General features: G+C 56.0%; 1 protein-coding gene across 2 annotated transcripts; it reads right to left on the reverse strand.

Moving 5' to 3' along the window:
* Positions 1-291: 291 nt before the first annotated feature.
* Positions 292-27,449, reverse strand: CSF3R (colony stimulating factor 3 receptor). 2 transcript variants are annotated; one of them, XM_025190244.2, is made up of 16 exons: positions 26,631-27,054; positions 25,288-25,425; positions 24,521-24,820; positions 23,028-23,151; positions 21,486-21,673; positions 18,680-18,834; positions 15,959-16,112; positions 15,461-15,543; positions 14,922-15,135; positions 13,857-14,048; positions 12,892-12,993; positions 12,216-12,362; positions 8,090-8,230; positions 7,348-7,438; positions 6,642-6,723; positions 292-5,856 (listed from the first exon to the last, which is right to left on the reverse strand). In XM_025190244.2, exons 2-16 carry the CDS (start codon positions 25,352-25,354, stop codon positions 5,317-5,319), a joined length of 2,580 nt encoding a protein of 859 aa, XP_025046029.2. In that variant the 5' UTR covers positions 25,355-25,425; positions 26,631-27,054; the 3' UTR covers positions 292-5,316. The 2 variants fall into 2 exon arrangements, with proteins under 2 accessions (XP_025046029.2, XP_006134344.3); XM_006134282.4 differs by lacking the exon at positions 26,631-27,054 and adding an exon at positions 27,075-27,449 and having other exon boundaries at positions 293-5,856.

Consider the following 27,449-nt stretch of genomic DNA (forward strand, 5'->3'; position numbering starts at 1 on the left):
CTTTAGCCGGGCTGGGCTGGGCTGGGCTTGGCTGGGTTAGCCTGGCCTGGCTCAGCTCAGGATGGTTTAGCTGGCTCGGCCCGGCGTGGCACAGCTGCTGGGCTCAGCTCAGGGTGGGTTAGTCTGACCCAGCCTGGCTTATTTTAGCATGATTTAGCCTGTGCTAACTTGGCTCAGAGTAGTTTAGCCTGGCTCAGCTCAGGATGGTTTAGCTCGGCTCGGCTTGGCACAGCTGCTGGGCTCAGCTCGGGGTGGGTTAGCTTGGCTCAGCTTAGCATGATTTAGCCTGTGCTAATTTGGCTCAGGATAGTTTAGCCTGGCCCGGCTTGGCTCATCTCAGGGTGGTGTAGTTGGCCAGGCTTGGCACAGCTGCTGGACTCAGCTCAGGGTGGGTTAGCTAGCTGGCTCAGAAATAAGGGTTTTGTTTTACTCCATCACATTTAGATTCAGGGAGTTCAGAGAAGGTGCCAGCCTGGCAGGGCTGCTGCTTTCAAAGATCATGTGACAATGAGACAGGCAGGGTCCCAAAGGAACGAGGGGCAGGAACCGGGTTCCAACTCCCAGAGGAGCATTCCCATGGGAGAATCTGAGCAGAGAGCCCTGAGCAAGAGAGGAGCCCAACAAGGGATGGAATGAGTAGAGCCTTGCACCTCTGCAAATATCTGCTTTATATCTGCAGGCACTTGCAGGGGAAGTGGAGCAAGGCAGCCCCAGCTACTTTGCTCTCCTGGCCATGCTGCTGTGGGGAAGTGGGCAAGACGGCCCCTGCACTCCCTTGTGGGAAGTGGAGCAAAGCACCTGGGGCCCCCTTGCTTTGCTTCCCTGGCCACTGCCAGTGAATGTTGGGAGGTGGGGCAGACCCCTATTTCCTGATGCCTCAGTTGGGGGCAGAGCAAGGGTGGGGAAGAGGTGGGGAGCAAGGACAGGGATGGGGAGGGACAGAGCAAGGACAGGGGAGGGGCAGGGCCTGGGGTGGAGGGAGGTTGTCCTGGCCCTTCCCTGGGCTTCCCCCCTCTCCTGGAACCAGCTCACCAGTCACCTCTGTCTGCAGGTATCCTCCCCCCCTGCCTAGTTAATCAGTGAAATGGGATTTTACATCCTTTTACTGGAGTGAGACTCCCTCCCAATTCATTTGCCCAGAGGGCTGCTGAAGAGCCCCCAGATTGTACCAACGCTCGGTCACTGTGGAATTGGCTTGAACTAGAACTGACCCAGAGGTTTCACACCCCACCCCAGGGCCTCTGAGCTGGGAAAGCCGTTGAAAGCATAGCCTGTAAACCCTGGCACTCAAATCGAGATTGCTCCCAGGCTACACCGGGGCCCTCGCAGCCAGCAAGAATTCAGGGTTCAGAGCTGCATTGGAGTCACAGAGAATTCCACCTGATCTGGCAGGACGAAGACCTCAGCTTGGCTGACAACCACTTGTCCCTTCTCCTGAGTACGCTACGTCCCCCCACCATCGCCCTGGTCAGTTCCGCTTTGAGGCTCATGGTGCGAACAATCGCAAAGCAAACCTTAGTGACGAGCAGCCAAAATTCACATTGAAATGTGAGTGTCACTTGGTTTCAACACCAAACGTTTTAACCTCCCTAGGGTTACGCAAAGCTGGGAGAGTGCCATCTGTAACGGGACCCGAGGCAGTGGGTTTTGCATGGCTTCAACTTTCCCAATGTGAGTTTCACAGAAGCAAATACAAAGCTGATTTTCTGCTGCCCTGTGTCTTGTGCAGCCGTTTACCTCCATGTACAGTGGGTGTGAATTGTTACTATTCTGATTTGTGTTTCACACTCCCTTTGCGTGTGGGTGATTGATGGCATGTGGAGCAGAGCAACAGAGAGCCCTGGAGCTCAGCCAGCCCACCTCTTTCCTCTCACCGCTAGTATCTTCCTAATATTGATATTTAAAGTCAGGTGTCTCTGGCGATGGGTCCCCATTCACATTTGGGTGTAATGTCCCTTCTCAGACCCTTCGTGATGACATAGTACTTTGAAGGCTGAGCTGTCACCCGCCTGCTAGGGCACAGAATTGCAGCTGGCCTGCACAGTGTGAACGTACAGGGGCCTGGCTCGCTTGCCTCTAGTGCCCCTTTCAGAAAACCAGCCTTTTGCAAGAACGCTGGACTTTGACCATCACATCATGCCTGACTGATAGCATGCTGAACACTCACTGCTTGCACTGACTTCAGCCGGGTTTGGGGGCTCTCAGGGGAGCCGGTCCATGCTGCGTTGCACGCCTGTCCTTTCCAGCAGCTAGATCAGGTCTGGCTTGGAGAGTAAAAACACCAATCACAGACAAGGCCAATGCGTCACTTTTGCAGCAGGACCGGAGGGAACAGAACCTCCCGGGTCCTGTCCATCTGCCCGTAAGAGGAGCGCAAGAAGTGACAAACCCATTGTAGCAAACACAGAAAGAAATAAACACACCTGGCAAACACTGACGTTTCAGAACGTTACAATGATAGTTCAAAGGAAACAAATCAAGATAATATTAAAAAAAAAATCCCTATAGGCACATCTTCTCTATGAAGCATATACTACAAAGAGAGCCGGCGTCGTAGCAGCCGCTGGGGCAACATGGACAGGTCTGGCATGGTTACATGACTGTACAAAACCTTACCTGCAAAGTTTCTCCTGTTCCTGCCACCATGTGACTCCAGACTGGTGGCAGCCTAGCCCACCGCACCCAACAATGCCATCCGGTGCAATATCGACAGCATCTGAGAGAACTGGCCACACGCCGAGGCCTAGCATGCCCAGCGAATGGCCTGGAGAAGATTCAAAACCCTCAAGGGAAATAACCCAACTGCTAATGAGCGGAATTCAGGTGCAGCTTGACAAGCTGTTGCCTTGCAGGGTGACCAGGGATCGCTGCTGGCTGTATTAATGCTTGACAGGAGCTAATGCTGTCGGGGGGTAAGCCGACTAATAACTTCTGGAGTTGTCACTCAGGGTGAGCAAACTGGCTCAGCATAAAGAAGGATCTAGTGTAATTGTTGCCCTCACCCCAACACTGTGGGGAGTTTTGCCTGAGGCCTTAGGAAGTTGCATTTCATCTCCTGGGTTTCTCAGGGTGAGCTGGGGTGGGTTTCCTGCAGTGCAGCTTCTGCTGCGGCCCCCAGCTTTCTCCTTCCAAAGCTACAGAAAATTGCCAGCTCCAGCGCTGAAGCCAGCCCAGTTGATTATAAAAATACTGTTTCCAAATGCCAATGGTCTAGCGGCGGTTCCAGTGCTGGGCTGGCAGGCCAGGAGACTCAACCTCAAGCCTTAATTAGCTTGTCCTCTATGGTACTTCCTCTCTAACGCTGTAACATTTGATCACCTCACAATCCTTAAGGCATTGATCCAAATAACACCCTGGCAGGCTGGATGGTGCTTTCCTATGGGAGCCACGGCCTGGAGAGACACAGGCTGTGTCTAGACTGGCAAGTTTTTCCGCAAAATCATCTGCTTTTGCGGAAAAACTTGCCAGCTGTCTACACTGGCTGTTTGAATTTCCGCAAAAGCACTGACGATCTCATGTAAGATTGTCAGTGCTTTTGCGGAAATACTGTGCTGCTCCCGTTCGGGCAAAAGTCTTTTTCCGAAAGACTTTTGCGCAAAAGGGCCAGTGTAGACAGCAGAGATTTCTTTTCCGCAAAAAAGCCCTGATTGTGAAAATGGTGATCGGGGCTTTTTTGCGGAAAAGCGCGTCTAGATTGGCCATGGACGTTTTTCCGCAAAAAGTGCTTTTGCAGAAAAGCGTCCATGCCAATCTAGACGCTCTTTTCCAAAAATGCTTTTAACGGAAAACTTTTCCGTTAAAAGCATTTCCGAAAATCATGCCAGTGTGGACGTAGCCAAAGGGTATGTCTACATTGCACACACACTGTCTGATTCTGATTTCAGCCCAACACCTCCATCAGTCCACGCACAACTCAGTCTGAGGTGGGTGTCAGCGGGCACTCAGGACCTGGATCAGAGCCCGAGTCCCGGATCCAAGCCCTGTCCTTTTGCAGAGTGAATGCAGGTCAAGCCACACCCGAGCTAGAAGGTCTGTGCAGTGTGGACCCTCTAGCATGGCTGGGAGACCTGGAGCCAGCTATTGTAAACCCAACTTTGCAATGCAGCATGGCTGCCCAAGTGAGGGACGCCCCAAGGCCACACAGGAGTGTGGCTGGGAACCTAGCCCAGGTCTATTCCTCCCAGGCTAGCACTGGATCGGCCTGCCCCTCAGTGACCAGGCCCAGTCTGAGGGCAAACATACCTCACAACACCCCACACCCTTGGCTGGAGCGCCACCTCACGGGCTGACTGGTGAGTTCATGAGCCCTTTTGGTGACGCGGCCCCACTGGGTTCATGTCCTGCGCTGTCACCTAGAGACACCTCCAAGGGCCTGGCATCTGGTCACTACAGACCCGAGTCAGGTCTGCGCTGGCCACCTTGCAGGGAACAGCTCAGCAGCTTAATTCCAGGCCCCGGGCCTCAGCTCTCGCTGGGCTGACTCTTTGCAAATGGCCCAGGGTAACAAGTGACATGTGGAGAAACAAATAAATAGCATAACGTTCACGTGGGGTTTCGAAAGTGCAGTGAAATCTCCCCTACCCAACTCTGCGAGGGCCGTGGAAAGCCATGGCTTGGTCCTTGCCAGAGAACCCCCGGTAGCAGGATAATGAGCTTAGAAGACTGTTCCTTGACATTCCCTGAGCTTATAGGGAACTTGATAAAGTCTTTAGCTGAGTCTGCAGGGCGCTCCACCAGAGGCAGGAGCCGCAGAACACGTTCGGACCCCAGAGCCGGCAGCCTCTGCATGGACCCTGCGCGCAGCTGGTGCTGTTTTCAGGCATCCCCTCATCCTTCGTGTCTGTAGCACAGCCACCTCCTCCCCCCCCCCGCCGCAGATGGCAGCAGCTGCCTGAAGAAAACAGCATGGCCCTGAGCACCGGCCAGTGGGGCTGCCTGGGATACTCCCCCTCTGCAGCATTCCCAGCCCTGCCGGCCTTGGCAGAAAGAGACTAGAGGAGGTTTCAGGGAAGGGCCCGATTCTGCGGGCTACAGCGCTCACAGGGGAGCAGAGCAGACAGCACCCAGCTCCTTACTCCCCTGAGCAGGATCTGGCTGAGAGCCCCTGCCGGCCTGGGAGCCAGACTCAGGTTTCCTGCAGGGCAGCGGGGCAGTGCTCTGCCTCCCCCAGGCTCTGGTCATGCCAATGCTTTGAGAGTATGTGGTGCAAATGCAAACAGCAGCTTGATGCATGTTCCATGGAGATTTGGGGGCTGAAGGATCCAGCCAGGAGAGACGCACACCCGCGCCGCCTGTTCTCCTGGCCTCTGAAAGGCACTAGAATCTCTGGAAGTCCTGTAGGCCCTCAGTCCCGCCAATTTTCAGGCCCTGCAGCAGGGGGAAGTCGATCAGCGGCTCCTCGAGGAAGTCCCCGTCCTCCTGGGAACTGTGGCTGCCCAGCCCCGCCTGCGGGGCTCCATGGAACCACATGTTCTCGTAAGGCTTGGGGCTGGGCGACGGCTCGCTCAGCAGGGGCTGCGTGGAGTCGGAGCGGATGTACAGGGGGGAGGGGACGTGCTGCTGCTGCTGCTGGCCCCGGTAGCCGTCTGCGACCACCTTGGCGTACTGGACAGTCCCCGCACCGTTCACGTAGGAGCCCGGCCTCGCCTCTCCCAGAGCTGTGCTGCCACTTGGTAGGCCGGAGCTGCTGGGGAGGATGTAGGATTTGGGGAGGGCCGGGAAGGGGCCAGCAGCTGCTGGGAGGGAGTCTGTCTTCCCCCAGAGCGGTGCCTTCTTCTCGGCTGCCTTTTCCAGCACGGTGATGTCAGAAATGGTCACCAGGCCAGGCTCCCTCGCGCTGGCTGTCGGGAGAGTCTCCTGGGAAACAGAAGCGGGCTCAGGGAAGGCCGGACTGATAGCGGGTGAGGCGTGTCGTTGCAGCCTCCGTTCCCCCCCTCCCCCAACCCACTGCAGAGCACAGGCCGGTCCTGACACCCCAAATGCCCCTCCTCAGTCCCACCACGGGGGGGACATTCTCTGCACTACCTTCCCCCCCCCCCCCGCCATCCCTCTCCTGCCAGGCTCTGAGTTCTCAGCTCCACTGCAGGGCACAGGCCTCTCTCACTGCTACCTCCTTCCTATTGCCCCTTTGGGACGTTCTGCACCATCTGCATATCCCAACCTTTCCCAGCCCCATGGCTGTATCCCCCTCCCCTCCTCCCCGCCCGCCTGCCCGCCATCCCTCTCCTGCCAGGCTCTGTGTTCTCAGCCCTACTGCAGGGCCCTAAAGTGACCCTCCTTTCTACCTGGCTTTAGGGCCCGGCTGCAATCTCACCTGAGGGCCTAATCCTACAGGGTGCTGAGTTGAGCATTTTGCAGGATCAGGCCCCATGCTTTGCCAGCTGGGCTGTGCACTAGATCTGACTGCCGAACATGGCTGAGCTTGCTACCAGACCCCCCTGGCCGATCCTTCTGCTTCTGATCCAGCTGCTAGGAGGGCAGGGCTAGTTCCTATTCTACTCGGTCCCTGCCCCTCACTGTGGCGTCTGGCCTTCTCACTGGGACACTCTACAACTTCCCAGAGCTTTGCTCAGAGGGGGACTCAGTCTTTTGCTGTGGAGCCAGCAGTAATGGGGGAGGACTGGCCTCTGCTGGACCCTTACCTGCTGTAGGTCAGCCGGCACCCACTTGCCCAGGCTGCTGTTAGCTGGGTCTGGGACGCTGGGCCAGAATTGATTCTTCACCCTGTTGGTCGCACATCAGAGAAGCTCAGTGAGAGGCCGGGGGGCTGCTTATTGACAGGGCTGCTGGCTGGGCTTGGGTTCTTGGCAGAGACTCAGCTGGCAGGGTGAGATCTGGGGCTTGGGGCTGTGTTTGTGCAGCACCCAGCATCAGGGGGCCCTGATCCCTGGCAGAGGCCTCTGGGGGCTGCCATAGCACAAAATGACTGGAGGCAGCACAGATGCCCCAAGTGGGGGGAGGGAGAGGCGAGGGAGGTGTGATTGGCTCAGTGCCCTTTGCTGCTCCTGTCTGAGCCTGCCGGACCCGCCTCTGCTCACACAATGAAGAGGGACAGCGCGTCTCTGGGGCCGAGTCCATGGAGTGCCACCGATTCGCCCCAGCCGAGAATTGGACCCGGTGGGAAAAGTGCAAAACTCCCAGACTGGTGCGTGTCCCAGAACGTAAGGGGGAGGAAATGTCGGCTTAGCCCTTTGACGCCAGCCCCTCCCTTGGGTGGGCAGAGCTCGGTGCCCACGCATGGCACGGAAGAGCAGCACAGGTGGTGGCTGCGTCTGGGGAGGTGAAGGGGTTAACAACACGCTGCCAAACCCGGGGGGGGGGGGGGTGTCTGCTGATCCGCCCACTCACCTCCTGTTCTTCAGGAAGCAGACGATAAACACAATGAGCAAAACGCACAAGAGGCCAAGGGACAGCAGCAGATACTGGGTTTCTGTCTCGTCTGGAAAAGAGACGGGAAACGGGTTATTCCAAAAGCCCAGCCCCGGGGTAGCATGGCAGGACCCGTGGATTCCTCCTAGGCAGGTGGGGGCTGGAGCCCGGGGTGCTTTGTGCTGAGCAGGAGTGGACCCAGGCTTAGTCCCAGTGCCTCAGCAAACCCCATGTGCTCCTCTGCCACCTTGGGATGGGCTATGGTCACATGCACCTTGCGAGTCAGCTGTCCCTAGAGTTCACATGTGTACATGTGTGTGTACATGTGTGCACGTGCATGCTTGTCTGTGTGCACGAGTGGGTGCGTGGGCATGTGCCTGTCTGTGTGCATGTATGTGTGTGTGTGCATGTACGCATGCGTGTGCATGTACATGTACGCATGTGTGTGTGAGTGTGTGCGTGCGTGTGCATGTATGCATGTGTGTGTGTGTGTGTGTGTGCGCGTGTGTATATGTGTATGTGTGTGTGTGTGAGTGCCTGTCTGTGTGCATGAGTGGGTATGTGAGCTCATTTGCCTGTCTGTGCATGCTGAGGGTGTGGCTCCCAGGCTGTCTCCCCGCCCCGACTTCTGCCACACAGCCCACGTAGCATCTCTGATCACTGCTTTAGGCCCACCCCAAGAACCACGGGGTTCCCCAGCAGACCCAGGACACAGACTTACTCAGTGCCGGGGTCACCAGCGACAGGGTGGTGCTGTTGGTGCTGCCGGCTGCTGTGGATGCCATTATGTGAACTTTGTACATCGTCAAAGGCACCAGGCCCCGGATGGTGAAGGCAGTGAAGGAGGAGTTCACAACAGCACCTAGAAAGCAGGTCTGGCTGTTAGTGACTGTGGGATCTCATGCACTCATACCATTTACACACTCGTTCCTAGGCCTGGCATCATCTCCGGCAGCTAAATCCACAGACCGGTGCCTAGACAAAGAATGGACTAGCCTGGGAGGCAGGAGAGCTGGGATCAATTCGCTGCTCTGTTACAGCTCGCTTGTGTGACCATGCACAGGTCATTCAGTCTCTCCGGGCCAGATGTAAAAGGGATTTGGGCACCATACGATGCAGGCAAGTGCCTACTGGGATGTTCATAGACTGATCGATTCCAAGGCCAGAAGGGACCTTTATAATCATCTAGTCTGACCCCCTGGATAACACAGGCCAGAGACCTTCCTGCAATCATTCCTAGGAGAGAGCGGTTAGAAAAACCATCCATCTTGATTTAACAACTGCCTGGGATGGTGAATCCACCATGACCCTCGATAAATAGACTGAACAGCTAATTACACTCACTGGGGTAACGTGCACCTTATCCCCATGCCTGAATTTGTCTAGCTTCAATTCCAGGCTTTGGAGTGTGTTCGACTCTTTCTCTGCTAGACTGGAAAGCCCGTTATCCAATAGGTATTTATAAACTGTAATCAAGTCCCCTCCAATCAAGTCCACCTCCACCCCCACCCCCACCTTCTCTTTGTTAAGATAAATAGAGTAAATTCCTGGAATCTGTCATCGTGAGGCAGGTTTTCCAGTCACTCTTGTGACTCTTTGCTGAACCCTCTCCAGCATATCAATATCTCATTAATATACTAGGGAAATATGGCCTAGATGGGGCTCTTATAAGGTGGGTGCATAACTGGCTAGATATCTGTTCTCAGAGAGTAGTTATTAATGGTTCACAGTCATGCTGGAAGGGCAAAACAAATGGGGTTTTGCAGGGATCAGTTTTGGGACCGGTTCTGTTCAGTATCTTTATCAACGATTTAGAAAATGGCATAGAAAGGACGCTTATTAAGTTTGCAGATGATACCAAACTGGGAGGGGTTGCGAGTGCTTTGGAGGAGAGGGTCATAATTCAAAATGATCTGGATAATCCAGGGAAATGTCAGAGGTAAATAGGTTGAAATTCAATAAGTACAAATACAAAGCACTCCATGTAGGAAGGTACAATCTGTTACATGCGTGCAAAATGGGAAGTGATTGCCTAGGGAGGAGCACTGCAGAAAGAGATCCAGGAGTCAAAGTGGACCACAAGCTAATTATGAGTCAACAGTGTGACAATGTTGCAAAAAAAGCAAACCTCATTCTGAGCCTAGTAGGTGTTGTAAGCAAGTCATGAAAAGTCAGTCTTCCTCTCTACTCCATGCTGATCAGGCCACAGCTGGAGTATTGCATCCAGTTCTGGGCACCACATTTCAGGGAAGATGTGGACAAATTGGAGCACGTCCAGAGAAGAGGAACAAAAATTATTAAAGGTCTAAAAACATGAGTTGTGAGGGAAGACTGAAAGAATTAGGTTTGTTTAATCTGAAGAAGAGAAGACTGAGAGGGGACAGGATAGCAGCTTTCGAGTACCTAAAAGGGTGTTACAAGGAGGAGGGAGAAAATGATTCTCCTTTATCTCTGAGGATAGAACAAGAAGCAACGGGCTTAAATTGCAGCAAGGGAGGTTTAGGTTGGACTAGGGATGTAAGCGACTGGACAACGATCTGATAAGCAAATGCTCAATTAATCGCTTCGCCTCCCCTTGCTGCCTCTATCAGAGAGAGGCATCACGGGGGGGGGGGGGGGGGAGAAGCAGGAGCCAGTGCATATGAACCGGCTCCCCTCAGCACTGGCTCCGCGGAGGGGAAGGGAGGCGGAGGCACAGCGTGGAAACGGTGTGAGCAGGGTCTGCTTCAAGTCCCCGTTTGCACCGGTTCCCACTACGGGCACTTCTGCTTTTGAAATGTACAGGAGCCCTGCGGAGCTCTTGTGCATTGAAAAGCAGAAGTGCTGCGGGGAGCACTTGGCAAGCCCCTTGCCCCGTGCTGTCTGTGGGTCCGTCTAGACTACAGGTTTTTTTCGACAGAGGCTTTTTAGACAAAGCCTCTGTCGAAAAAGAGCATCTAGACTACAACCAGTTCTGTCAAAAAAGCAAACCTATGAGAGGCAGCAAGGCGGCCGGGGGGGGGGGGGGGGGGGGGAGGGGAGGAGGAGGGAGGGACAAAAACTGAAGCTGGGGGGGGGCAGGCCTGGTCTTAGGACAAGGCGAGCAAGGGCCATGCACTTCCCGGCGCCTGCCTGCCTGGCTACTCGCTTGCTGCCCTGGCTGAGAGCTGCCCGGCCACACAGTACAGCCAACCGCCACATGCCGCCTTGGGCCCTGCAAACTCTTTGGCCAGGCCTGCTGGGGGGAACCGGCTTAAAAGCTCGTTCCCCCCAGCACTGTCTCCGGGGTGCCTCCTGCCCTCCGTCCCCCACTGCCTCTCATAGAGTGGGCTGGCCCAAGGCTCCCTGCGGCTCCCTGCGGCCCTGCAGGACTCTTGTACATTTCAAAAGCAGAGGCGCCGGGGTGATGGAAGCTCTGTAATACCTTAGGCAGAGATAGAATCATAGAATCACAGAATACCAGGACTGGAAGGACCTCGAGAGGTCATCGAGTCCAGTCCCCTGCCCTCATGGCAGGACCAAATACTGTCTAGACCATCCCTGATAGACATTTATCTAACCTACTCTTAAATATCTTCAGAGATGGGGATTCCACAACCTCCCTGGGCAATTTATTCCAGTGTTTAACCATCCTGACAGTTAGAAACTTTTTCCTAATGTCCAACCTAAGCCTCCCTTGCTGCAGTTTAAGCCCATTGCTTCTTGTTCTATTCTCAGAGGCCAAGATGAACAAGTTTTCTCCCTTCTCCTTATGACACCCTTTTAGATACCTGAAAACGACTCTATGTCCCCCCTCAGTCTTCTCTTTTCTAAACTAAACAAACCCAATTCTTTCAGCCTTCCTTCATAGGTCATGTTCTCTAGACCTTTAATCATTCTTGTTGCTCTTCTCTGGACCCTCTCCAATTTCTCCTCATTTTTCTTGAAATGTGGTGCCCAGACCTGTACTCAATACTCCAACTGAGGCCTAACCAGCGCAGAGTAGAGCGGAAGATGTAGTTTCACAGGACCATATCCTGAGAAGTCAGTGGGGGTGACACTGAATTACACCAGCTGAGGATCTGGCTGCATAGATTTTAAAGCCACAAGAGACAGCACATTATAATACTCTGATCTGACCTTTGCAACACCCAGGTGAGAGACCCTCCGGCAGGGATTCCCACGTTGTGCCCGATCACTTGGGGCTGACAAACACAACCTGCACACCTGTCACAAGCAAGCTCTTAGCAGTCTCGAGGGCTACCATATACCTGCAGTCTGCGCCCACCACAGAAATAGCCCTTCTCTACCCCTCCCCCTGCTGTTTGTTCCCTTTAAATCCATATTTCAGAGGGCTTTGTTTTAAAGGCCTGTCATGCTGCTTCTGGGTAAATAAACACAATAGAGATCAATTCTAATGTGTCCCAGACCCACCCAGCCCTGTCATCAGACAGAACGTGTCCTAGACAGATCCCCACCCATTTCATCACAAACCTGTATCCAGAGGTGCACAGGGGGTGGGTATGTTCTTATGTATAAGAGGCAGGAAAAGGCAATGCCTTCCCAAACTGCCAGCCTGGCCCCACTCACACTCTGCCCCCAGTGCCTGACCCCCTTCCGTGCGATTCAGCCCCAGCCTTGGCTTGTTCCCCCCAGTGCTAGGTTCACCTGCCGCCCAGGAAAAGGTGTCAGAAAAGGCCACATTTATAATGAGGTCCTCCAGCATCCTGGCTCCTGCCTTAAGCTTCCTTGCTGCTGACAGGCCCTTGTGCTGGGGCGAGCATTGTTCTCCATCCAGCCCACAGACAACAGGGTGCTGCAAAGTACTGGGCAGGTGGACAAGCGCTGAGGTGCTGTGCTGCGGAGGCAGGGACACAGGCAGGACTTACGGAGCTCATCCCTGCCGGTGCTTGCCCAGAAGATGGTGTAGTTGGTGATGAAACCATTCTGCATCGCCACGGGAATGGGGTCCCAGTGGAGCTCGGCGTGGGACTTGCTGACGCTCATTAGGTGGAGTTTAGGGGCACACGATGGAGCTGAAGTGGGAGAAGAACACAAAAGATACAAAAAAGCAGCCAAGGGCACTGCAGTGCAGATTCCAATAGGGCCCCCAAAGAGCCGTGGAGAAGAGCAGGTATTCGTGACACTTCTGACTGCTTGCAGGTCGAGGAGCCCGGGGCCTGCGCCCCTCTGCCACTGAACACCCAGTGAGCAGTGGCCAGCTCCTCCGTGGGTGCAGGTCTGTGCAGTTCCAGCTGACCACACTGGGGTTACACTGATTTGCACCCCGTCTTGTGGCTCTCGCATGAAGATCTCTTGCAGAAGATCATTCTGCAGAGTGAACTCTCTCTTCTGCCAGATTCCACAGAATCCAGGAGACATTTTTCATCAGAACAGGGGCTTGGCCCACTGCCCGGGACTGAACTTTCAGCATCTCCATCCCGTGTACATCTGGGCTGCCAAGCACCGCCCCAGAGATAGCTGCATTTCAGTCATGCTGCCTGGACCTAATTGGTGAAGCAGTCTGGGGTCATTCCAGGTGAGAGATGCTACAGAAACACATACCCTTCTCTTTGGAATATGCTGCTGTGTGCAGGGGCAGCCCCACTGTATCCGCATACAGGGGGTACACAGAGATATTGTACCGCTGGAAAGGCTCAATGTTTTCTGGAAGGGAAAACAAGAGGAGGTGATAGAATCAGTGTGACTACAAGTACTGAGAATCCTTTACTCTGTCATCTGAAACAGCCAGGACCCCCTCTGCACTGCCAACCTCCCTTGCATTTCTAGTCAATCCGACATAGCCGGCCAGCTGACGTACCAAATGTCTGTGTCTCAGCATGGAGCTAGTCCATGAGGCAGGATCCCAGGGGTTAAGTGGCACAGTTACTGGCCTTACGTTCACGAAAGCAGAGCTTGGAATGCACATGGACAATGGAAGGATGGATTGCAGAATGGACAGAGCAGAGATGGCATGTGTGTGTCTGGCAGGATGGATTCCCAGCAGCAATGGGGGGTTTGTGGGATGGATATAGCACAGAGATGGGGGATCATGAGATAGATGCAGGGCAGAGATGGGGTGTCCTGAGATGGATACAGGGCAGAGATGGGGATCACAGGATGGATACAAGGCAGAGATGGCGGCGGGGGGGGGGATTGTCACAGGATGGATACAAGGCAGAGATGGCGGCGGGGGGGGGGATTGTCATAGGATGGATACAAGGCAGAGATGGCGGCGGGGGGGGATTGTCACAGGATGGATACAAGGCAGAGATGACGGGGGGGGGGGGAGAGGGTCACAGGATGGATACAGGGCAGAGTCCTGTAAAATCCAGGGACAGCTCAGAACATGGAGAGGCAGAAGACACACCCAGCAATGCTGCCCTCTGTCAGCCTAGGCAGAGATCTGCCCTTTTCTCTTGGCAGGTGTCCAGCCGCCGATCTGTGGACTGATCTTGGAGCAGAAAACCCTCCTTTTGCTGCCCCAGCCTCCCAAGCTCCTGCCCAAACCCTGCCCCTTAGCGCTCTACCTCGGAGCAGTGCCTTGGTGGCACTCCTGTTCCGCTGCAGCTGCCAGCTCACGCTGCGGCCGGCTGGCCCCGGCAGGGATGTTTGGTGCCACTCAACTATGTACCCAGTGGCTGCGGCTTTGGGCGCCTCCCACTGCACCCAGAGGCTGTGCTCATCACAGGGCGACGCGTGGATCCTGGCCAGAGGCTGACCTGCACACAGCACGGAGGAACACCATGAGGCCCAGACCGCCCCAGGCCCCGGAGGCAGGAGAGGTGAGACAAGCTGTGCGCTGGACATGGGGGAGGCCCAGGGGCTAGGGGGGGACGGGCACCAGAACTGGAGATACTGCGCTTTGAGCGGCCATGGCCCCTTCTGCAGCCTCCTTGGCTAGCCAAGACGGTACAGAGCCCGTGAGCCAAGCCGCCACGGGAACATCAGGATGTTTGGCCTGGGCTGGGGTTTCACATGGTCCCCTTGCTCAGCGCACAGGACTGGCCATTCTCTGCTCTCTTGCAGTTCCAAAGGATGGTTCATAAGTGACAGTCCAGCTCCTCTGCTGATGAAAACTGGTGTCACTCCATTGGCACCTCCGCAGCTTCACACCAGCTGGTCACTCTCCAGAGCAGGGGTGGGCAAAAGGCCCTCCACGGGCCGGATCCGGCCTGCCAAGCGGGTGGATCTGTCCCGTGGAGGCCCTGCTGCTCCCCCCCACAGGCCAATTAGGCCAGGAGCACGTGGGGCTTTTAAGTGCCACGCGCTGCTTGCAAGGTGGAGGCAGAGCGGAGGAGGTTTTGCACGCTCCCCCACCCCCAGGCCCTAATTGGCTTGGGGCAGGGGAGTGCAGGAAGTCTCCTCCCACGCCAGGGGTATGAGCACCTAGGGGAAACATGGAGGGGGGCAAAGGCAATCATTGTCTGGGGGTGGGGAACCCGGAAGTATCTTGGCCCCGCCCCCTCTGCTTGATGCTCCGCCCCTTCCTGTGTGGCCCCCCGGCAAAAAATGATTGCCCACCCCTGCTCCATAGCCTAGAGATGCTGCTAGTGCTTTTGACTGACAAGCAAGGAGGTCTAGCGCGCGCCTACCTTTCTGCTCAAGGAAGAGGACTTCTGTGGTGGCAGACTCGCCTGCTGAGTTATAGGCGGAGAGATAAACTCTCCTGACCCCAGCCGGCACCGAGAAATTGCACTGCATGTCGGTCGTGTTGCAAATGGCTGTGAGTGCCCCATTCCTCCGCCTGGGATTCAGGGAGACCCAGTACCCCAGGATCCTGCCGTTTGTCTCGTTCCGCTTCGGAGCCTACAGAGGGGAGAACAGCGACCGGGTTGGTACAGGGCCCCTGGCCTGAGACCAGATCCTGCTGGGGAAAGCCCCATGCAGGGGTGATTTCCGCTGCTCAGCGCTTAGCTCCTAGGTAGGGGGATCCTATAGAAATCTCAGTGGCAGGGAAGGGAAGCATGAGGCAGGACACCGATAGGGTGTCAGATAAGGGGGCTGTGGTAATCTCAGCGTGTCCTGTGATGAATGCCCACGTGTCTCTTCTCCCTCGGACAAGCCACGTCTGGGAGCCTTCGTACAACGAGCCACATGTGCATTCTGCTTCTGGGGTCAGGGCCAGTGTTACCTTCCACAGCAGCTGAACCTCTGCTCTCTTCCCAGAGTCCACGGGCGTCGTCTTCCACCAAATGTCGAGCTTCCCCACAGGAGCTAGGGATAAAAGAGGAGGGGGAAGAGAAGGGGTCTCTTTCATCCTGCTTCCCAGCTGTCCTTTACGAGGCCTTCGAGAACGGCTGCAAATGCCGATATGGCCCTGGGCCTTTCCCTTTGCCCTGCCTGGTGCTGCGTCCCCAAGCTCTGTGTGCGTTGCTTTGCCCTCCCATCCTGCCCCGGTCACTCAGCAAAGCCACAGGCCCGAGTTCACGGTGGGATCCCAATGTGGGGTCACAGCTCTCAGGCTCGGCCTGTGGTCTCTCTGCTGGGGCTGCCCAGTGGGTGTTTGGGGGGCAGCAGTGAGAGGGGCCAGGTGTGGGAAGGGCCCTCAGTCAGGCCCTGAGCCTGAGCCAATCCGACCCTGGCTGTGTGGTGGTACCCGGGCACGGCCGATCCCCCGGCCAGGACCCACCTTTCTCGTGGGTGGTGAAGTTCCACCGCTGGCTCCACTCGCTCCAGTAGCCCATCCCTGTGACCCGCCTGCAGCGCATCTGGAAGTGATACTCCGCCCCAAAGAGGAAGCCGCAGTGCTGGGTCTTCAGATTGGGGCTGACGATGTCGGGGACCTGGTAGAAAAGCAAAGCCACGTCTCTCAGGCTGTGTCCAGACTCCATGCCTCCGTCGACGGAGGCATGTAGATTAGCCAGATCGGAAGAGGGAAATGAAGCCGCGATTAAAATAATCGCGGCTTCATTTAAATTTAAATGGCTGCCCCGATCTGCCGATCAGCTGTTTGTCGGCAGATCGGGAGAGTCTGGACGCGATGCCCCGACAAAGAAGCCTTTCTTCATCGACACAGGTAAACCTGGTTTCACGAGGCTTACCTGTGTCGATGAAGAAAGGCTTCTTTGTCGGGGCATCGCGTCCAGACTCTCCCGATCTGCCGACAAACAGCTGATCGGCAGATCGGGGCAGCCATTTAAATTTAAATGAAGCCGCGATTATTTTAATCGCGGCTTCATTTCCCTCTTCCGATCTGGCTAATCTACATGCCTCCGTCGACGGAGGCATGGAGTCTGGACACAGCCTCAGAGGCAACCCCAGCTGGGCTCTTACTCAGACCTGGCAGGATCAAGGCTCCGCTCCTCCCCTGGCCTGCGCCCCGTGCGTGGACCACTCCAGGGCAAAGTGCTCCGAAGTGGGCGTGCAATGCTCCCTGGGGTAGCCCCTGGCAGCCCGTTCTGCCGGGGCAGCAGTATTAGCGGTAACTGAGGCATGAGGGGCCAGGCCCGGGGGAAGCTGACCCTATTCCTCTTTGGCTCCTTCCCAGGAAAAGCTTTTCACCCCCTGTGACATAGCGTTCCCTCTGTTTGCTTTGTTATGTCGTATGTGGTTTGAGGATGTTAAAATGCGATTATTGGGCTAATCGTATCGTCGATACAATTTGTATCGACTGTACGGTTCGTTGATAAGGCCTCTGCAGAGCCGCAGCGGGGATAGCTCCAGAGGAGCCGACTCGAGCCGGGACTGAGCAGTCCTGGCTCATGCCGGCTCCAGAGCTGCTCTCGCTGCAGCGCTGCATTGTAAATGTAGGAAGAGCCGCTGGGCTCTCAGTACATTTAAAATGCAGAGGTGCAGCGATCAACGCAAGCCGGGACTGCTTGGTCCCGGCTCCCACTGGGTCCAGCAGCCCCTGTTTGCGGAGGACAGCCCTAGCCACTGGGATCCCTCTGGACAGGGGCTGCTTCGCAGCAGTGTCCCCTATCCCTCCCTTATAGAAGCAGCGGGGGGAGGGGAGCAGGTGGCACCCTGGAGACAGTGCTGAGGGGAACCGGCTTTTAAGCAGGCTCCCCCCAGCACCAGCTCCTGCCCCCCCTTCCTGTGCCCACGAAAGCTCATGATACCATCGACCTGTTTTTTGTTAGTCTATAAAGTGCTACCAGACCATTCGTTGTTTTTTAAGTTTAATGATCGCGCAGGCTGTTTTGTAACCTGAGCCTAGGTGACACCTTTTGAAGCTAGACAAAGGAGGAGGCGGGGTGGCCTGCATGGCAGGGACTGCTTGCTGAGTGTCTGAGTCCTCTCAGCTGGCTTAGGATGCAGGGAGGGGGTCCAAGGCCCCCCTCTCCCCAAGCTGGATTGTACTGGCTGCTTCTGGTTCCTGTGTTAACAACACGTCTGTGCTACACTGTTCCCCTGTGAACCAATACATCTTCTGATCTACGTGCTGGCTGAGGGTGACATCTGACTGTGTGTGTGTGTGTGGGGGGGGAGGGCCTGGTGTCTCCCCCACACTCTGTGACACCCTCTTGTGGAAAAAGCTGCAGAACCCACTGGAGACAGGCCAGAAAGAAGAGTCACACGTGCAGTGTGAGCCACGGAGGGCAAACTCCATTGTTGCCAGCAGATGGGTCCAGTGCAGACAAAGGGGAAGCCATCCCACCTTCAGACGTGGGGTGAATTGGTGCCTGAAAGTGCTGCTGGGGAGCCCCCAGCCTTTTTTTCCCCCCTCAACAAAAAATCCTTGGTGTTCCTCATAAAAAATATTATTGTTTGGTGTTCCTCTGTCTTAAAAGGTTTAAGAAACACTGATCTAGGCAACTGGCCCGATGGTTCAAAGAGCCCAGGATGCTGGTCATGAGCTCTGGAAAATCTGGTCAGTGTCACAGTGGGAGACACTGAGGGTGGTGAGGTTGCTATTTGACCCCTTCGAGAGGGTGCCATGCACTTGGAGATCTAGCCTTGAGGCCAGCAAGCTGCCCTCTTCCCTGCCCCAGCAGCAGTGGGCCCCGAGTGTGTGGCGAACCAGATGCGAATGCGGGGGGAAGGGGTTTGATGGGACTGAGGGCACAGAGTAAACCTCTGCACTTCCTGTGCGGCGCCTGAGGGGCAGGGGCTGGAGGGTTACGATCGAAGAGCAGCTGGCACAGTTCGGGAGTGGGGGCTTGAGAGGGACAGGAGAGGTTTCCTCTCCTCCTTGCAAACAGGAGAAAGAAGCCAATGACACTCTTCTCTCCCCTAAGGCGCTGGGTGGAAAAGCAGCTGGAATCTCCCAATTCACAGATGGGGAAACTGAGGGGCCGACAGCGTAGAAACTGAGGCAGGGACAGATCCCGGGAGACCTGGCCACTAGACCACATGTCCGTCCAGGGACACAGCTCAGTCCCCCTTCCCTGGCGCCAGTGTCACTCACCAGAGTCCATCCAGGGTCCCCTGGGGTCCAGTAGCGGAGCTCACATTGCTGCTCTATATGGGAGCTGGTGTGAGCCACCTCCCAGGCCACGGAGACGCAGTTGGTCTGGAAAGGGACTGACTGGACGCTCTTTAGGACAGGGGGATCCAGTTTGGCTGCAAGGAAAAGACAGATTGTGAGATCGGGCTCTGGCAAAGCACAAAACAGTCAGGGCTTGACTCCCTAGGTCTTCTCCTGCAGTCAATGAGAGAGCCCCAAACCTCGGGGGATTCACATGGGGGGGGGGGTCCCAGCCCTCTCTCTGATCTGTATTAGGGTGAGCCTTAATCTGGCTTTAAGCTCCAGTGAGAGGCTTAAGAAAAATAAATGGTTAAAAAAAGGCACCATGACGAGAGCTGGGGAAACAGAACCAATCCGACATGGAAGAGCTGGGTTCACTTTGCAAACGCAGTGGAATACTGTAAGCCGGGAGAGTGAAGCATCATTACAATAGTGGGAACGGGGCCAATCAGAGACTGAGGGAAATGTCTGAGTATTAATAATTGACAACTCATTAATGAATCATGGGTTTGATGTTCCTCTTGTGCCTCTCCTTCCTGAAACCTCACAGAGCACTTTACCCCCCCCCGAGAGGAATTGCCCCACCTAGCGCTGTCACGCTGAGGGGAAATGCCACAGCTGGGCTGCCGCTCACAACAGGAAGGGATGCCTCATCCCGCATCAGCCCAACCTGCCTGGTGTGAGGGATGCTAGCGGGGGTGCGGAGAGCTCTTGGACCAAAGAGTAAACCCTGGTTAGGCTGGAAACCACTTCAGGCTTGTGGGGAGAGGGGCGGTAGCCCCCAGCATACTGAGTTCCAGTAGCGAGCCAATTCTAACAACTGCCAGGCCAACATTTGCAGGGTTAACTCCTACCTAGTAACCTCCCCCTGGCATGGGGGTCTCAAACACATTTTATCTTAGGGCGCAGCCAGTCCTCAAATCCCTCTACTGGGCCACTCTCTGGAGAACACAAGGAGGCCGTCTCCTGGCCCTGCCTGCTGGCCCACATGCCCCCCTCTCCCCGTGCATCCCCTGGCCCTGCTTGCCACCCCTGGGCGATTTAACTCACCCCAGGGAACCCCTGCTGCCCACACCAGTAGCACAGAGGGGCTAGAGTGGCTTCTGGCTGCTAGGTCTGGGCCACTGCTGGCACGTCCCTGTGTGCAGAGCTGGCCCGTCCATCGGGCAGTTTGGTGTGGCTGTCCCGGACCCCAGGCTTGCGGGGCTCCACGGCTGCCATCCCAACCAACTGATGGACAGGATGGTCCCCCATACTCAATTAGCCCACGGGGCCCTGGGTGGGCTGGGTCCAGCGACTCACCATGGCAGCAGGAGCCGCGAGGAAGGCTGCTGTGCTCTGCCAACCATCTCCCAAGCCAGCCTGCTCTGGGACTGGGGCGCGCTGCTTCCCGCTGCCCCGGGGAAGTGGAGCAACCAGGCTGGCCGGGGAGGTGGTGGCGGAGCAGAGCAGCGGCTGCTTCATTACTCCGCTTCCCCACGGCTCCTGCCATCGTGGTGAGTACAGACCCCTCCCCCCCACCAGCGCTGCAGGGACTCACACATCAGCAGCTTTGTCATGGGCCGGCTTCACCATCCAAAGGGGTGTGGCCAGTGGTGGAAGGGGAGGGGCTGGGGATTAGCCCCCCCCCAAGACTTTTCTGGGGACAGAGGCTTTGAATTAAAAACACAGCGAAGGGCTTCTGGCTCCGCCGTTATTGCATTGCCTGGCAGCCTCCGGGGGGTGCTACCGCTATTGAAAGGGCTCGCGGCTCCAGCACCTGCCAGGGTAGCACCACAAGGGGGAGCTATTTAAATAGGATCCTGCTGCCTGAGCCACGACCTGGAAATTCGGTGGCATTGGGCAGCAGGATATAAATAGAAAGTGGCCAGATGCAGGCCGCGGGCCGGATCAGAGTTAGGTGGGCCGGATCCACCCCTGGGCCTCATCTTGCCCAGCCCTGACCTAGGGGCTCTGGTAACAGAAATCCCAGGTGCTTATACACTATATCAGAGTTTTGCCAGTGGCTTCAATCAGGCCAGGATTTCACCTGAAGAATTGAGCACTTAGGAGCTGCTGACTCAATGGAAAGACTTGTCCTGACTTTGATGGGCTTCGAGTAGGGTTGCCAGATGGTTTCAACAAAAATACCGGACACACTTGACATTACATCACAATCTACATGACATCTTATTTAGAAAATACCGGACATTTCTATTTTCTCATTTCTATTTTCCTCAATTTGTTTTCTGAACAGAAAGCTCAGCTACTGGACTGTCCGGTTCAAAACTGGACATCTGGCAACCCTAGCTTTAAGTCAGGACCTTAAATGGCAAAATAATTGCACTAATGATACGTCACATTTGATAAGAAGGTTCCAGGGATCAGTAGTTTCCCAAGGGTTCATAAATGACTCGCTGATGTTTCAGTACCAGAGAGACACAAGATAGGTGAGGTCATATCGTTGACTGGATTGGCTGCTGCTGATGGGCGGGACAGACGTCCAAGCTACACACAGCTCAGTGAATGGGAGACCAGGCAGTCAACAGGTTGCTTATAATCCTCCATAACGTTTTGTGCTGAGAGGCATGGAACCCACTTTAACACACCCGGCCCACATGTTTAGAACAGCTAGGAATTCCTTGTTAACCTTTTGCAAGCCATTTGTAAATGGAACCGTACCTTAAAGTGTGACCTAGTGAACTCACTCACTCTCTCTGCTCTGATTTCGGAGGCTACAAAGGAAGCCCCCAGCCCAGTTACACACCTACATCTGTAGGGTCGATGCAGAGATGCTCAGACTCGGCTGTGCCCAGGGCATTCTGGACTGACACCCAGATGTCCATTTTCTGGTACAGCTGGAGGAACTTGCGGGAAATGGTGCAGTAGTTCTGTCCGGCTTGCGGGGTACAGTTTTGGGGCGCCTCCTGGGAAACTTCACACTGGCCTCTGCTCCTGCAGCACAAGGAGACAGGGTCAATTTGTAGGTGCCACCACCAGTTCTGCATGTGCTCCTTGGAGAGCCATCAGCCCGAGGTACCTTCCTCTCTTTCCTCTCGACTTGTGGCCAGTGGACACACTCAGACAGGGCCATCCTTAGGATTTCTGGGGCCTATGCAGGGCTATTTAACTGGTGCCCTTGTGCCTGATGGCAGAGGGCGAAGGGTTTATGATTTTAGAGATGTGATTTTATCATCTTCAGCGACACACTAATGAAATATTTTTAAAGCAAATTTTAAACTCAAATCCTGTTGACTAACACATTTGGAAATTGACAGTATGTACCTGGGGTTGGCAAATGCCTCTTAAATGGCTTCATTACCACTTGAATGGCTCTTTCACAGGTTTGATGTTCTGCTAATAGCTCTGGCCCAGCTTTTTCACTGTTAGGTTAATGAGATTCTCTCCGGAGGGAGCAGAGCCACAGAACAGGGCTAGGAAGAGGCAGGTGGGTGGACATTAAGACCCAGGGGTGCCCCAGATTTTTAGGTGCCCTACGCAGCTGTGTATTCTGCATATGGATAAAGACAGCCTTGCAGCCAGGGACTTGGCAATCCAGGGCAGATTCTGTGCAGGTTCAGAAGCACCCTCTGAGCGATGCCCATGGCTAAGCTAGAGGCAGGGGAAATACAGTTCTTGAAGGAAGATCTAAGCTGAGCAGACTGCTTGCAAGGAATCAAAGCTGGCCTCAGGAAGAGAAGGGCGCTTCCCGGCAGCAGCTTTCCGAGGTGCAGTCCCAGAGGCTGGGTGTCAAGGGGAGGTGGGGATAAGTCCCAGTGGCTCTGAGTTTGCTCTACGCAGGGTGCCTAGAATCCAGTTTGCCATGTGGTATCTGGAGTTCTCCAACGGGCTTCTAGTGAGTGCGGTAATCTGGTCCCAGGGAGCTGGTTACAGTACACAGTGTGGAGCTGTTATTGTTGCACAAGGTACCAACAGGCGATGCTGAACCCTGGGACTCTGTGGCCATAGGACACCTCCGAGGCCACACCGCAAGGGGCTGGTACCGAGCAGCCTGCCAGACTTAGTATCTACCTTGGCACTGGATGCCCCCAGACAGTCTCAGAGGGCGTGCTGGAGGCCTCTTGTGCGGGGCTTTTAAAAGCAAACTGGACTCCGCCCTAGACAATCTACTTCTCAGGAACACGCTTTGCTGAAGCGATGGAGAGGATCCAGACGGGTCCTTCTCCCTCTAATTTCGTGGGTTCTCCATGCCAACAGCTCGTGCTCCATGAGTGGCATGCTGTGGGCAAACAGGCCTGACTCACAGACGGAGAGGAGGCCATGCACGAGTCTAAGGCTCGTCTCTTACCTGGAGCTCATCAGAACCACTTTGGTCGGAAGGTGTCCATCCAGCCCGGGGTCCCAGCAGCACGTCAGGCTGTTATCAGTGAGGTTCATCATACAGGTCAGATTGTCAGGCTTTGATGGGGGATCTAGGCAGAAAGCGATGGAGGGAAAGGATCTGAGATGTGCTGGGCAGACCTTCCAGGTTTGAATGGCTTAGGTATGGCATGCTAGCACCCGTCACTGAGCTCCTCTCGACCTTGGAATATATTTATCCCCCCCACCACCCGCGGGAGAGAACTGAGAGGCTAAGTGACCCACCCAAGGTCCTACAGGCAGTCTGTGGCAGAGTAGGGTCTCCCCAAGGGAGGCAGTGCACCAGCCACTGTTCCGTGCCTGGGTCAGAGTAGCTGCATAGCAGGGTGCTGTTCAGGCATGGGGGGGGATCATGTGGCTGAGGGCATGGTCCAGCCTGTGCCCAAGGCCACAAACACCCTCCCCATCTCCCCATCATGTTAGCAGCACTGACCCCACCGTGCCTTGGATCTGGGCAAGAGGAATGGCATTGGCCAGGGCGACCACAGGGTCTCGTTTTTCCCTGCACTGCCCCTGCTCTCTGTCGCATCGAGTTATTGTCTCTCGTCCTGGACTGTGAGCTCCATGGGGCAGGAACCTCAGTTTGGCACCAGGGGGCTCTGGCCCCAGCACTGCATCTCAGTGCTGATCATAAATGATCCTGTACAAATGCCAACTGGGCTTTAATGGGAGCTCGGGGCTGACACCCTGCTAAGAGCTGATGTAAAGAGCCGGACAGAAGACTGGGCCTGATAAACCCAGCAATGAAGCTGCCTATCCTGGAACACCATTTGCCAGTGTCTGTTAACTATTTACCTACCTATTTCCTGGAACATGTCTAAAGGAGCCCTAGGCAAGCCCCCAGCCCTGCCCCAGCCCTGCGCCTTCTGTCCAGGCCTCACCCCCCACCCGGGAGCCATGCCCCCCCACCTGGAACACAGGGAAGTGGGGTGGGGTGTGGCCCCAGCTTCCCTGGTCCTGGAGCACACGGAGGGTGGCATCTGGGTGGGGTCAGGCTGGCATTTCCTTCCCCGGCCTCTTTTACCTGTTGCCCCTGCTGGGCAGGCAGCAACGACACAGACTTCTCCCACGTGCCATCTCTCCCTGGCGACCGTGCTTTGCCAAACGGGTCTCCCCTCCCCCACGCACCAAGCAACAGGCACCCCCAGGCTGTCTCTCCCTCCCTGGCCAAAGCAAGAGAGAAGTGATACGTATTCAGGGCCAGATCTATGCAGCACCTAATTACCTGCCCCGATTGGGAGGTCAGAGGAACCCCATGTGCATGCGCAGACGCAGGAGTTTTGGTGTGCAGAAAGGGAGGCAAATAGCAAGGGGGAGGGGGGAGGAGGAGGGGTTATTTGCCCCATCCGGAAAAGGTCCCGATGTAACCGTGGACTGTACACGATTCCCTCTGGGGCAAGGCAAGAGGCAGGGGAGACTCACAGCCTGCGCGGATCTCCGCCATGCCGACGCGCTGCGGGGTGCTGTTCCACACCACGTAGCACCACAGCTTGGCCCTGGTCCGGTTGAAATGGGGGATGGTGAGATTGGACACGTCTGCTCCGTCCACGTTCTTGTGCTGGCTCCCTGGCACGGCCTGGCTGTCGAGCCTCCATGTGATCTGGATTTCCTCATCTTCCAAGCTCTGGCAGCGGTTGCTTTGGATGGTGCAAGAGGCCATGACGGTGGAGCCCAGCAGAACGGTGGACGAGTTCACCGTTACCCAGCCGCAGGCGCGAGCCCCTGCAGAGGGAGAGAGACCATCACGTTAGCGCGGCAGGCGGTGTTGCCTGAGCGCTTGGGCGGCCGCCCAGGAGAAATTCAGGTGCCGCCCTGCTGGTTGGCAGAGCACCCACAGCTGTGGGACATGGCTGGACCCTGCTCAGCCCACCGTCACGTCAGTGGGGAGCGTCCCTTTCAAAGCCCCGAGACGCTGCCCTGTTGCTTTTATTTGTTGCTGAGGAACTTCCCAAGGTGGGGAATTCTCCACTTATCGACAGAGCAGGTCCGGTACAGCCAGCGCAGGGAAACGCCCCACCCCTCTTCTCCGGCCTGACGTGGATTAACCATCCCTCGGACAGGCTGGTCCCCTGCGGCCGCTGTCGGTCCGATATGGACGCTGGCCACAGAAGTGACCTCGTGTGTGTCCGGGGCGGAGTTCGGGAGTCAGGGATTTCCCATCTGGGAACTTGCTTCCCTTTGAAACTCACCTGCCAGGAGCAGAAGGAAGAGTGTGGAGTACCCCAGCAGCATCTCAGACTTGCCGTGCACAGCCATGATCGGATCCTGCACTTCGGTATCACCTGCAATTCACACGCCGAGTCACCTTGACAGGCCCAGGAGAATGGCTGTGGAGACAGGAGAATGCTCAGATGAACCTTGCCTGATACAGTCATACATGATAGATGGATGAACCCAGTACATACATCTATCTGTCTGTCTGTCTGTCTGTCTGTCTGTCTATCTCCATACACCCCCTCTATCTATCTATCTATCTATCTATCTATCTATCTATCTATCTATCTATCTATCTATCTATCCCCATACACCCCCCCCCCCCCTCTCTCTCTATCTATCTCCAGAGCCCCCTCAACCCATATACACCTCTTTCTGTCTCTCACTGGCACACACACATACACACATGCGCTAACAGGGATAATCTGACACCTCCACTCCAGGACTGAGGCGGTTGGTCAATTGCAGGAAAGCGTTTCCACGCTGTTCGGATCAGGGGAGAGCAACACGGAGCACCAATCGCTTGGTGCCGACCTGTGTCCCCTCCAGACGTGGCACAGGAGGGCGTTCCCAGAGCTTCCAGCGGCAGGCTGGCTCAGGTTTAGACTAGGGGCCGCGCTCCAGTGGCTGGCTCTGCTCTCTGCCAGAGCCACGATGCCCAGGCTGCTGTTTTTAACGTGCTAGCTCGAGCCTCACAAGTGCGAGTCTCCATCCAGGCAAGGAGCTTGCACCCAGCTGCAGGGTAGGCACACCCTTAGTAAGAGCCTGTCCCTGCTGCTGCAAGGAGTTGGCAGCCTCTACAACCAAATCTCTGCCCTGCCAGACTGCAGAGAGCAACCCCTCCCACCTCCTGAAACCCTGGTGCTGCCACCCTGAGTTGGCAAAGAGCACAGAGAGGGGGCAAGCACTCCAGAGGAAACCAAAGCCTGAGGCATGAGCATGTGTGGGGAGAAGCAAGCACGATCTCTGGCCGTCAGCCCGACCCCCATGGCCAGCTCAGAGCTCTGCTCAGCCACGCACAAGGCAGGCAGATCCCCTGGTTCCTGCAGAGACGGGACGGCCGCCCTTGTGTCCAGATGTGGTTCCACCTCCGGTGCCACGCGCCGGGTGGGTTTAAAGTGGCTCCAGGGGGGGACTGGGGCTGTTCTCATGAAAGAATGAATGAGGAAATTCCTCCCCACTTGACAAGCCACATCTGCAGGCCACGGGGGTCTGGCCTGTGTGGTCTAGTTCGCCTCTTGGCTGTTTTCAGTTTTTTCTTTCCAGTCGCCACCATCCCCACTGCTCCCTGCTGGGCTCTGGGTTCCGACTCACTCACCGTCTCCTGGCTGCTGATCCCCACCAGTTTGGGTGTGGGGCTGGCTATCTGGCAGCCCCACTGACTCCCACAAAAGGAAACCCCGGGGCGGGGTTCCAGGGGGTGCAAGCCTGGTGTGGGAGAACAGATTATTCCATCTCCACAGCCCGGCTCTGGGACTGGCCCCTGTTTCAGGGATCGCACGTCACCGCTCCGAAGGACCCGGCAGACTCCAAGCGGCTGCGGAACAGCGGTGAGCTGCAGCAGCAGGAAGGCAGGCGCTCGATACCAGGATGCCTGGATTCACAAGACAGCATCGTTCGCCACCTCGTTAAAGGGGGACGAGCCGCTCGGAGCCGCTCTGGCCAAGGACGGAGCCCACCTCAGCGCATCGGGATCCTGGCGGACGTTCCAGGCGACGGGCGTTTGAGTCGGCACCCAGCCGGCAGGCTCTCGCTCCCTTACCTCATTGCAGCGCTTCGTGCTGCACAACCTGGCTCACTGCTCCTTTGTGGGACCGGCCCCTGGCTCCCAGGAGAGCAGAGTGTTCCAGCGCTTCACGAACATGTTGCTTTCACCGTTAGTGCCTCAAAAAAGAAAGGAAGGAGGAAAAAAAAAAGACCCAAGCCACCAACCAGTGCCGTTAATTGCTCTGACTTTCAGAAAAGGTGATTGCAAAACGCTTCCCCGCAGGCTGTCTCTGCCTGGCTTTCGGGCAGGAAGGAAGGAGCACAGCACAGGCAGCCAGCGGCCGGAGAAAGGGCTCCCGGCTCCTCATCCTCCCCTGCCCCCCGCACTTGTCAGGGAGCTCACGTGTGGCTGGGTTGGGGCAATACTGAA

Source organism: Pelodiscus sinensis, chromosome 25 (genome assembly GCF_049634645.1).
Source record: "Pelodiscus sinensis isolate JC-2024 chromosome 25, ASM4963464v1, whole genome shotgun sequence".
Taxonomy (NCBI): domain Eukaryota; kingdom Metazoa; phylum Chordata; order Testudines; family Trionychidae; genus Pelodiscus; species Pelodiscus sinensis.

Bases quoted from the DNA above. Each gene is read 5' to 3' on its own strand.
- CSF3R (XM_025190244.2), bottom strand. From the start codon at position 25,354: ATGGCTGTGCACGGCAAGTCTGAGATGCTGCTGGGGTACTCCACACTC. The intron at 24,821-25,287 runs GTGAGTTTCAAA...CTCCCTCTGCAG, and splicing joins CTTCCTTCTGCTCCTGGCAG to GGGCTCGCGCCTGCGGCTGG. The intron at 5,857-6,641 runs GTAAGGGTCCAG...TCTGTTTCCCAG, and splicing joins TGCCGGCTGACCTACAGCAG to GAGACTCTCCCGACAGCCAG.